This window comes from Nerophis lumbriciformis, linkage group LG12 (genome assembly GCF_033978685.3).
Source record: "Nerophis lumbriciformis linkage group LG12, RoL_Nlum_v2.1, whole genome shotgun sequence".
Taxonomy (NCBI): domain Eukaryota; kingdom Metazoa; phylum Chordata; class Actinopteri; order Syngnathiformes; family Syngnathidae; genus Nerophis; species Nerophis lumbriciformis.
This window is the reverse complement of record NC_084559.2, coordinates 17,375,646-17,388,145: the sequence shown is the minus strand read 5'-3', so window position 1 is coordinate 17,388,145 and position 12,500 is coordinate 17,375,646. Positions and strand designations below refer to the sequence as shown.

The window sequence follows — 12,500 nt, the reverse complement described above, 5'->3', positions numbered from 1 at the left end:
AGAGGACACGTAGGCCTTCATCTCTTCAGCAGCCCGCTGTATTTGCATCTCAATGATCTGTGAAGGACACAAGTTCACTAAAGGGGCAGGTAACCTCAAACAAGGCAAGGCATCAAACCACAGGTGCCATGTGGTTCGGGTTTCAGTTGAGGGACCGGGTCTTCATTGTTCATTTCAATAGTTCTTGAGACTGGATAGTTGGACTCACCTTCACTTACAGTTTGAGTTCCTGAAAAAAACCCTCCTAAACAGACTTTATTGTATGCTGGAGTTTCTACTGGGAAAAGGCATCAAGCAAGTGTGGGCTCGCGGCTTATAAGGCTTATAATGTACATTAAAGTCTTCCTTAGTGAACAAAAGGGTTCTTTTTCTGTGCCGTGGTTTCAGGGAACAGACTCTGACTGTAGTTTGTCCTTTATTAGCTAAACAGCAGCTCAGAGTATCTAACCTTCAGTGGAAGACTTCAATGTTGATAGGCTGAAAGGGGTGTGATTGTGAAGAAAAAACGTCCAACATATCTTATGTAATTGGATAACCATAGTTTGTCCATAATGAACACTATGCATAAGCATACGCTTGTCCATACGTGCGCATGGCACAAGGACAGCCGATTGTATCTTTTACTCAATGATTGAATTTGTTATTTCATCAGACCTGCTACTGTATGTCTTCGGAATTTCGGGTATGACAAAGTCTGAGTTGAAAATTGATCAGCACCTGGTGTCGAGTTTGAATATATGACAGGAGAGGATGCCGGAGAGATCTGGCAAGACACAAGCGTATAGGGAAGGCGTTGTGTTAACATCTTGCAGATTTGAACTTTCAACTCATACCTTTGCCTCTACCTCAAGGCACGCAGGAGATACTCAAATTCTTAAAAGTGTTGCTCCTCTATTGCTGAGGCTTCAGATCAGGGCTGTGGCTGCAAGGTGGTTGGTGTCAGTTGTGGTAGGGACCCCTTAACTCTTTGGATGTCATGACTGTCATGGTTGACACAGTACAATTGGCAGATTGAGTGGTTTGTCCTCCTATTCAAGATGGGGGATTGGATGGTGTGCACCATAGAAGATCACACTCCTTAGCCTCCCTGAGAAAGTTTATTCCAGAGTGCTGGAGCCATCAGTAAAATCTCAGATACAGGTGTAACCTGCCTTAAAGGGGAACATTATCACCAGACCTATGTAGGCGTCAATATATACCTTGATGTTGCAGAAAAAAGACCATATATTTTTTAAACCGATTTCCGAACTCTAAATGGGTGAATTTTGGCGAATTAAACGCCTTTCTAATATTCGCTCTCGGAGCGATGACGTCACAACGTGACGTCGCATCGGGAAGCAATCCGCCATTTTCTCAAACACCGGGTCAAAACAGCTCTGTTATTTTCCGTTTTTTCGACTGTTTTCCATAACTTGGAGGCATCATGCCTCGTCGGTGTGTTGTCGGAGGGTGTAACAAAGCTTTTATCAATTACGCCAAATAGCGAAAGTGAAACCGCTTCTATCAAGTCATGATCTTGAGAAATTAATCCACGCCTTTATCTCGACTCGTCTTGATTACTGTAATGCCCTGTATGTAGGCATTAGCCAGGCCTCCCTCGCCCGCCTGCAGCTCGTGCAGAACTCTGCTGCTCGTCTGCTAACACAGACCCGCAGACGTGAGCACATCACCCCTATTTTAGCGTCCCTTCACTGGCTCCCTGTGCGTTACCGAATACATTTTAAACTCCTTTTATTTGTTTTTAAATGTCTAAACAACCTCGCGCCAACCTATCTCTCCGACCTCCTTCAGCCTTACTGCCCCACCCGATCCTTAAGATCAGCCGATCAGCTGCTGTTGACAGTCCCTGACACAAGGCTGAAGCTTAGAGGTGACAGAGCTTTCGCCGTTGCTGCTCCCAAGCTCTGGAACGACCTACCCCTGAGTGTTAGACAAGCCTCCTCTCTTCCTGTTTTTAAATCTCTCTTAAAAACATACTTTTATTCCATGGCTTTTAACACTGAGTGATATCCATCCTGCAATGGCGCCCTATAATACACCTGCTGTGAACCTGTTTTTATGTTTTTATTTATTCTATTTTAATTTATTTATTTTTTTATCGTGTTCTGTTTGTGTTGTGTTGTGTTTGCTCGGTACTCGTTTTATCTTTTAACCTGCTCATTGTACAGCACTTTGGCTACCCCTGTGGTAAATTTTAAATGTGCTTTATAAATAAAGTTGATTTGATTTGATTTGAACAACACGAACAGGGACGGATTCAAGTTGCACCAGTGGCCCAAAGATGCGAAACTGGCAAGAAATTGGACGTTTGTGCCGCACACTTTACCGACGAAAGCTATGCTACGACAGAGATGGCAAGAATGTGTGGATATCCTGTGACACTCAAAGCAGATGCATTTCCAACGATAAAGTCAAAGAAATCTGCCGCCAGACCCCCATTGAATCTGCCGGAGTGTGTGAGCAATTCAGGGACAAAGGACCTCGGTAGCATGGCAAGCAATGGCGGCAGTTTGTTCCCGCAGACGAGCGAGCTAAACCCCCCTGGATGTCTTAGCTCACACCGTCCCGAAGATGATCAAGAGAAGAATATCGACCCTAGCTTCCCTGGCCTGCTGACATTTTAATTAATATATTCTACAGAATATATTAATTGATGAAAATTGGGCTGTCTGCACTCTCAAAGTGCATGTTGTTGCCAAATGTATTTCATATGCTGTAAACCTAGTTCATAGTTGTTAGTTTCCTTTAATGCCAAACAAACACATACCAATCGTTGGTTAGAAGGCGATCGCCGAATTCGTCCGTGTCGCTGGCTGTCGTGTTGTTTTCGTCGGTTTCGCTTGCATACGGTTCAAACCGATATGGCTCAATAGCTTCAGTTTCTTCTTCAATTTCGTTTTCGCTACCTGCCTCCACACTACAACCATCCGTTTCAATACATGCGTAATCTGTTGAATCGCTTAAGCCGCTGAAATCCGAGTCTGAATCCGAGCTAATGTCGCTATAGCTTGCTGTTCTTTCCGCCATGTTTGTTTGTGTTGGCTTCACTATGTGACGTCACAGGAAAATGGACGGGTGGTTAAAATCAGGCACTTTGAAGCTTTTTTTAGGGATATTGCGTGATGGGTAAAATTTTGAAAAAAAACTTGGAACTGATTTTCAATGGTTTTAACAATTCTGAAATTGTGATAATGTTCCCCTTTAATTTGCCTCCTTCACACTGCTTTTGGATCAAACCAGGCTCCCCAGATTGAGAGATGAGGGCATTAGGAGACAGCGCAACTCTTAAGGCTGAGGGAACGAGGTTTACCAACATTCTACTGCAAGGCCACATTAGCTGGCATCTGTTACATCGGTACACTGGAATTGCTCTACACCCTTGCAAGGGTACTAGAAGGTGCAAGGGAATTTACCCAACCAGTCCGGTCCTGTTTTGAGGACCTGGAAAGGCATTCAACCGTATCATTTGTTTACTGTGGGGGGTCAGGTGCTGGCAATTACAAGCCATCCAGTCCTTGTAGAATTGTAGTAGGAGCGTGGTTCGCATTGCAGGCCATAAATGTAACCTTTTTATGGTGAATTATGGCCTCCGAAAAGGCTGACATTTGTCACCGGTTATGTTCATTATCTTTGTGGCCACAATCTCTATCTCAATCTCCATCTCTGAAGCCAAGGTGCAGAGGATGTCCAGTTAGCTGACCTTAGGATCTCACAAGTACTTCTAATGGCTTCATTGAACTGTAACCTTCAAAATTGACAGGAGCGGACAACAGCTAAGCTGCCGGGGTGAAAATCACCACCACCTTGTGCCCTCCAGGTTGGGCGTGAAGTCTCGCCTCAGTTAGAAGGGAGGGAAAGATGAATCGTGACATAAACCGTCTCCCTGCACCTGACTGTCGTGGTGAAGAGAGATCTAAGTTAAAAAGGAAAAGCTCTCAGTCCTCATTCACACCATCACCTATGGCCACAAGATTTGGGTAGTAACTGAAAGGACAAGATCGCATACAAGTGGCGAAATGAGTTTCTAGCAGATTCAGCTCACCCTAAGAAATAGGGTGAGGATCTTGGTCATCTGAGAGGCACTCAGATTTCTCCTCCACGTTTAGAGGACCGAGTTGTGGTGGCTCTGGCATCTGCTTTGGATGCCTCCCAGATGCTTCCCTGGTGAAGTGTTTGGAGATTCCCAACTGATACAAGACCACAGGATAGACCTACGACCAACAGTGTCTCACAGCTGGCCATGGGACACATGGTTTGGAGTAAGGTTTGGTTTGGGCATTCCTTCTTAGACTTCTTCCCCCAGAACCCGAAAAAGTGTAAGATAATGAATTGATGGAAATTCGGTTTGGTTTTCTACATTTGCCATTTTTGATTTTAACAGGTTTCTACTTTTGCAAACTTTTCCACCAAAGGCTGCATACAAAAAAGGGAAGGATGGGAGTGGCCCACACTGATACATTTTGCGCATTAAAAATGCTAAAACCAATCCAATCCATTGATATTACGTGGTATAGGGGACAACAAATGGGTTATACTTGTATAGCACTTTTCTACCTTCAAGGTACTCAAAGCGCTTTGACAGTATTTCCACATTCACCCATTCACACACTGATGGCGGGAGCTGCCATGCAAGGCGCTAACCAGCAGCCATCAGGAGCAAGGGGTGAAGTGTCTTGCCCAAGGACACAACGGACGTGACTAGGATGGTAGAAGGTGAGGATTGAACCCCAGTAACCAGCAACCCTCCGATTGCTGGCACGGCCACTCTACCAACTTCGCCACGCCGTCCCTACTATATATATATATATATATATATATATATATATATATATATATATATATATATATATATATATATATATATATATATATATATATAATTAATTAATTAAAACACTATTTTGAAATACAATAAATAAAGAATTTATACTTTTTTTTTTTACTTTAAAGATAAATATATAAAGCGGTAGAAAATGGATGATGAATGGATTAAAAATAATTTTAAAATAAATAACATTAAAAAAAATCAATAAAAAAGTCACTGGTGAGTGTTGACTCATTTTTAGTGGTTAGTAAATATGTACTGCTGTACACTGACTACTCTAAACGTCCATACTTTTGTACTATGATTATGAAAATTATGATGATGGATTAAAAGTAATTTTAAAATAAATAACATAAAAAAACTAATCAATAAAAAATAATACATCTAAAAACATAATTAGGAATAGATAACAAATTTTAAAAAACTATATATATATAAATATTTCATCAAAAAATAATTTTAAAAGAAATAGTGTAATATTTTATACTACAGTATATTCATTATATATTCAGAGGGAAAATTAAAAAAAAACTAGCTGCTGGTTAAAAATGGCACCCGGACACCCCTGTAGTGATTGCTTCCTCCTTATTCTTGCCTCAGACTTGCAGTTGATGGTATGATATTTGTTTTCTTCCTGTGCCGTGTCCTCTCTCAGTGCCTTTACCTCCTGCAAATCACAATTAAAAACACTTTACTACCTAGAGTGCAAAATCATTGCAAATAATTATAAACACACAGCAAAGAAACAGAAAAAAATTAAATTCCATGACTAGAGGTGGAGTACAGCAGAAAACAAAAAACTATACCTGCTCCAATTTAGATCTGTTGCTCTCCAAACCAGCACCACAACTTTCATACTGTGACTTCTTTTCTTCATATTCCGGATTTAAGACCTGGTGTGAAAATATTCCGTCCACATAAAACATACATTTTCCATACAAAAATCATAGCAGATCCTCAATTTCAACACTTTCCATTTATAGTATCATTCAAAACATGGTGTCCCTTTGTGCAACTTCACCAACAATAGCCTCTTACAACGTCTATTTCTGTCTTTCGGTTGCAAAGGTTTCATTGGTCGATATTAGCTGGGCAAGAGGAAGATGGAACACATGTAGGAAAATGTAATCCTCCGCCTTTAGCAAAGCAATGTGGGGGGGCTTTCCCTTCAAGCTTTGTTTTTTTTCAGGGCCATGTGAATGACCCTGTCATGATAATGGACAAACAAAACAGCAGCACAAATCAGTAACAGATTTGCAATTGTTAGTACTTCTGAGTCACAGTTAATCACTACTGTATTACTTAAAGGGGACCTACTATGCAAAACCAATTTTCTTACCTATTGGTACCTATTGTTGTGTATTTGGGATCTGCATAGGTCCCGAAATTTTGAAATTAGACCATGGAGGCATGGCAGAGATATTTAATACTTCTTCTAAATGAGCTGTTTAGAATTTGCAGCGTTTTTCCCAAGTTTCATGTCAGCGGATATCTCCATACATGGTAGAAGTTTACCCAAAGAGCTTTGCGGGCATACTTGCCAACCTTGAGACCTCCGATTTCGGGAGGTGGGGGGTGGGGGTTTGGGGGGCGTGGTCGGGGGTGGGACTGGGGCGTGGTTGTGGGGGGGGCGTGGTTAAGAGGGGAGGTGTATATTGACAGCTAGAATTCACCAAGTCAAGTATTTCATACATATACACTAGAGATGCGCGGTTTGCGGGCACAACCGCGGAGTCCGCGGATTATCCGCGGATCGGGCGGATGAAATTTTAAAAAATTAGATTTTATCCGCGGGTCGGGTCGGGCGGTTGAAATAAAAAAAAAAAAAGATTTTAAATAGATTCAGGCGGGTGGCAGTTAAACCAATTCGGAAATATATATACATAGTTAAATGTTGTTACCCACATACGAAAAACGAGCAGGCACCTGCAGCATATGCCACAACAGAAGAAGAAAAAAAGAAGAGATGGACACTTTTACGGAGCGGAGAAGGGACGCCTCGCCAGGGTCCGGGACCGAGGCCCCTTCCCCCGAGAGGGCCCCACCGGGAGCCGTAGCTGAGGCGATCCGCGAGAAGGGCCCGACGCACGTCCAGGGTCACCACCGCGCCCACTGCACCGACACCCCGCCTCGTCCGCCTTCGCTGCGGCCGGCGTCACGCGCAGCAGGTAAGCAGCTTACCTGCCCGCCACCCTCGTGGCCGGGGGCTCGTAACAGGGGTCACTCCGCGCGCTCCGCCCGCGCAGCTTACCTGCCCGCCACCCCTGTTGCCGGGGGCGCGTAACAGGGGTCACTCCGCGCGCAGTGCGCTCACGAAAGGGGTGGGGCTCACCCTGGTTGATATAGACAGCAGGACGGTGGCCATGGAAGTCGGAACCCGCTTAGGAGTGTGTAACAACCCACCTGCCGAATCAACTAGCCCTGAAAATGGATGGTGCTGGAGCGTCGGGCCCATACCCGGCCGTCGCCGGCAGCGAGACGCGCTTGGAGGTGCGCTCAGCGCGGCTCCCATATGATTGCGCACTGGTGTGCGTCTGGGCCGTGACAGCGTGGCACGCGAATGTCTGTGCTGCATTGGATCAGTCTCCTTTCTTTAACAGGCAAAAGCTTTATAACCTCACTAATGCCTTGCATCGTCTATATTAGATATATAACAACGGGCGGGTGCGGGCGGATGCGGTTCTGATTAAATGTTAGATCGGGTGGATGGCGGATGGTTGACGACTTTCTGATGCGGTTGCGGATGAAATAATTGCCTATCTGCGCATCTCTAATATATATATATATATATATATATATATATGTATGAAATATATATATATATATATATATATATATATATATATATATATATATATATATATATATATATATATATATATATATATATATATATGGGGGTGGGGATGGGGCGTGGTCGGGGGTGGACTGGGGCATGGTTGTGGGCGGGGGCGTGGTTAAGAGGGGAGGTGTATATTGACATACATATATATATATATCTACATCCTGAAAATATGCAAACAAAACTGTGTTTAGATAATTGATAATTCAAACTTGCATAAATAAATCTTAAGGATATAATATAACTTGGTTATATTAAAATGTAATGAATAAAATGCTAAAGTTGTTGATAAACAAGCAATTATTTGAATAATTAAATATGGTCATTTTAAATTAATTATTATGATCATTTAAAATTCATTATTTCATATATGTTTATTTTAATGTATAATTCTATGGCTGGATGTAATAAGGAGTCAGAAAAAATACAAATAAAACCACAATTAATTTTGATGTTTTTAGCAAAATATAGTAAAAATGTATTTCGTTTTTTTTGTAATTAATAAATATATTTATTTTTAGGTAAGATAAACATAATAATACAATGTATCTCTAGTCTGGATGATTTAGTTCTTGTCACCCTGTTGTCCTCCCGTCATAAAAAAAAGGCTGTCCTCACTCAGGTCCGCGTGGAGCTGGAGGGGGCGTGGCCTCCAGCTCCGGCTGAAAATCGGGAGATTTTCGGGAGAATATTTGCCCCGGGAGGTTTTCGGGAGAGGCGCTGAATTTCGGGAGTCTCCCGGAAAATTCGGGAGGGTTGGCGAGTATGTTTGCGGGAGTCCGCCATTGTAGTCTAACACTGTAGTCAATAAGTTCCTTCTTATTCTCTATCCTCTTGTTGTGGGGCAGACTGGCTTGTACATGCACATGTATCCTCCGCAGTTGCCATTTCTAACACAAAGTAGCAAATAACTTGAACTTAAATCTGTCAGTAGACTCGATATGGAAGCGCTAAAAACTACAACATGGCTGACGAAGAGAAGACACATTCCCACAAAACAGCGCATCCTGAACTTAAAGATGGTCTGTAAAGCAATCTATGCAAAAAAAGAACCACTATTACATGTTATTTAGACCACAAAGATGTGTTTTAATGTAGAAAAAAACCTTTTAAGTGGTGCTGTGTCAATGCCTTAATAACCCTATTTATTTGACATATTATTTATTTATTTAGTTACAATGATCTTGTGCAATATACAATAGTTGTTTATGATGTAGTAATACTCACCTGACACTGTTGCCTCAGTGACCTCAGCTCTTTGATAATTGGAGCTAGAGCCGACTTCTTCTCCACTATCATTGAGTTTAATTGCTTCACCTATGAAAACGGACAACAATCATAAGGATTTATGTTTTCCTCAAATGAAAATTGTAATACAAATATTGGACAGTTACCATTTCAGACATATCATCCAGTGTGCGACCCTTCTTTTCATCCAGCTCACTCTTAATGGCTGACACCCTCTCTAGTTCCTCCTGAGTGTTGCTGTAGCCAGATATACCTTTCTCAGCCTCCACAAATTGCTTCAAAACCACACGAGAGAGAAATATGGCAAGTTAACGACAGGCAATAATAGGCAACAAATGTATTATTGTTCTCTGTATTTTGTAACATAAAATATTATGAAACGTTATTGTTTTTAATGATCATTTATCCACAATCCCTTCACATGAGAAGCATACAGATGACAGGCAGAGTGAAGACGCATAGATGATCATGGTATATACCGTATTTTTCGGAGTATAAGTCGCTCCGGAGTATAAGTCGCACCGGCCGAAAATGCATAATAAAGAAGGAAAAAAACATATAAGTCGCATTTTTTGGGGAAATCTATTTGATAAAACCCAACACCAAGAATAGACATTTGAAAGGCAATTTAAAATAAATAAAGAATAGTGAACAACAGGCTGAATAAGTGTACGTTATATGAGGCATAAATAACCAACTGAGAACGTGCCTGGTATGTTAACGTAACATATTATGGTAAGAGTCATTCAAATAACTATAACATATAGAACATGCTATACGTTTACCAAACAATCTGTCACTCCTAATCGCTAAATCCCATGAAATCTTATACGTCTAGTCTCTTACGTGAATGAACTAAATAATATTATTTGATATTTTACGGTAATGTGTTAATAATTTCACACATAAGTCGCTCCTGAGTATAAGTCGCACCCCCGGGCCAAACTATGAAAAAAACTGCGACTTATAGTCCGACAAATACGGTACATATACAACACAGCTGGTGGCTTTAATTACTGAGGATTTTTACCTCTACAAAAAGGTACGGTGCAAAAGCAACAGTTATTGTTTGGTCACCGTTGGTTTCTTGGTTGTTGGCTATTTTAGGTAACTAGTAACATTAAGGAACATCACATGAATACATTTACGCAATTGAAAATATATGAAAAAGAGTAGGAAGAAGCAGATCCTACAGTTTAACATATTTTACTGATAATTATCCACACCTGTTCTTTAAACATGTTGACACTTTCAATAATAATTGTTTTTTATATGTTGACATTAGAATGTTTGTTCACTTCCTGTTGTGTTTAAATGCCACCATTTTCTAACAGAATGAGAAAAGAACTGACCGTGTCGAACAATATATAGATAGTTTAAATCAGGAGCATTGAAAGTGCACTGGGGTAATATTTGTGAAAATTAATTTTCTCAACTTTTATTCACATTTGAAAAAACATATCAAATTCTAAATTTGCCAAGTAATGATGATTTCGGGCTTGGCTAAATAATGTTATTTAGCCTTTTTTTTTTTTTTTAATATAAAATGTATTACCGGTATATTAAAACAATATATATCAATAATAATTTTTAAAAATGATGTACACACCCGGACGCACAGTGTTTATGGAAAAAGTTTGAAAACCTCTAGTTTTGAAAGAAGAAAAAAACAAGTAAATTGGAGTAAAAAAAAAGACAAAAGTACTGCTTGTGCAGTTATAAAGAAAAAATGAGGAAAAAAAAGATGTTAGAAGATACTTGACCAGAGAAAATAATTTTCTTTAGTCATAGGTCATTTATGTAATTGAAACTATACCACATTTTTCGGACTATAAGTCGCAGTTTTTTTTCATAGTTTGGCCGGGGGTGCGACTTATACTCAGGAGCGACTTATGTGTGAAATTATTAACACGTTACCGTAAAATATCAAATAATATTATTTAGCTCATTCACGTAAGAGACTAGACGTATAAGATTTCATGGGATTTAGCGATTAGGAGTGACAGATTGTTTGGTAAACGTATAGCATGTTCTATATGTGATAGTTATTTGAATGACTCTTACCATAATATGTTACGTTAACATACCAGTTGGTTATTTATGCCTCATATAACGTACACTTATTCAGCCTGTTGTTCACTATTCTTTATTTATTATAAATTGCCTTTCAAATGTCTATTCTTGGTGTTGGCTTTTATCAAATAAATTTCCCCAAAAAATGCGACTTATATATGTTTTTTTCCTTCTTTATTATGCATTTTCGGCCGGTGCGACTTAAACTACGGAGCGATTTATACTCCGAAAAATAGGGTAAGTAAATTGGAGTAAAAAAGACTAAAGTACTGCTTGTGCAGTTATAAAGAAAAAATGAGAAAATAAAAGATGTTAGAAGATACTTGACCAGAGAAAATAATTTTCTTTAGTCATAAGTAATTTATGTAATTGAAACTATAATACATAATCTTAGTCTTTTGTGGGTTGTTTTGTAGCAAATGGCATTGAGAAGATAGCGCCCTTTTGCAGAGTGAGAGGGATACACTAACTCGTCACATCCAAAGGATGAGGCAGAAGAAAAGTGTCATAGCTTAACAAATCCCAGCGAGGGATGAAGAAAGAGCAGGGGTAGCAGATGCAGCCGTCAGAAATAGAAGCTCCACATGGCTACTTTCAAACCGCCTATCAACAAGTCAGGCGCTGGGACCACAAAGAGGTGTGAAGCCATTCCCAGGAAGCTTACAGCACGCCAGTGTTAGCACAGCCTGCTTGAATGGGGAGATCAAATACGAACAGAACATTTGGACAGGGGTGGCCAAAGCACAGGCACAGCACACATGCAAAAGTGGGGTGTGGGTTGAATGCCTTGCTCAAGGGCAATACAGCAATTAATTTCTTGTGGGGGAGCAAAGAGCATTTTTCCCACTGCCTCATTCACATTTACTCCAAGTCGGTCTTTAATGGTATAGCTGCCCTATTTAAGAGAGTACAGTACAGTACAGTATGTCCAGTACAGTAAATGCACTGCAAAAAGTCAGTGTTCAAAAATAGGGGGAAAAAAATACATAAATTAGGGGTATTTTATTTGAACTAAGCAAAATTATCTGCCAATAGAACAAGAACATTTTGCTTGTCAAGACTTTCCAAAACAAGTCAAAATAGCTAACTTCAATGAACCCAAAAATACCTTTAAAATAAGAATATTCTCACTAATAAAAAGTGCACTTTTATTGGTAGAAAAAAACAGACCTTTTTGCTCAATATGTTGAAAAATATTCTTAAATTAAGTAAATGCTAGTGGCATTATCTTGACATAATGATATGCGCTCAGCATTACATTTCTTGAAACCAGCAAACTTATATTAAAAACTAATTTATTGTTCTTAATGGAAAGGCAACAAGGTAACCGATTGTTACTCTCGGGGTCTACGAGCCGCTCAGGCAAATCATATGGTCTAAAAATGCATTTTTCCATCGATAACATGACATCATCGTGTCAAGTGCGTGCTATTTCAGTCAATTAGTGCGCATATATACAGCCTGGCCCACGGCCCAAAAATTTTTGATTGTAATTTTGAAGAATTTATCTGA

At 40.1% G+C, this 12,500-nt stretch overlaps 1 protein-coding gene across 2 annotated transcripts in view; it reads right to left on the bottom strand.

Annotated features, from left to right (window-relative positions):
* The window catches only part of LOC140679266 (intraflagellar transport protein 81 homolog), a 50,481-nt gene that overhangs the window by 4,782 nt on the left and 33,199 nt on the right, over positions 1-12,500 (bottom strand). Inside the window, exons 12-16 of one of the 2 annotated variants that reach the window (XM_072914331.1) lie at positions 9,062-9,190; positions 8,895-8,984; positions 5,632-5,718; positions 5,421-5,492; positions 1-57 (exon numbers count right to left, since the gene is read on the bottom strand). The exon at positions 1-57 is cut by the window's left edge and continues 29 nt beyond it. In XM_072914331.1, coding sequence (XP_072770432.1) covers positions 1-57; positions 5,421-5,492; positions 5,632-5,718; positions 8,895-8,984; positions 9,062-9,190 — 435 coding nt within the window. The remainder of the gene's footprint in view (positions 58-5,420; positions 5,493-5,631; positions 5,719-8,894; positions 8,985-9,061; positions 9,191-12,500) is intronic. The other variant, XM_072914332.1, reaches the window with a different exon arrangement.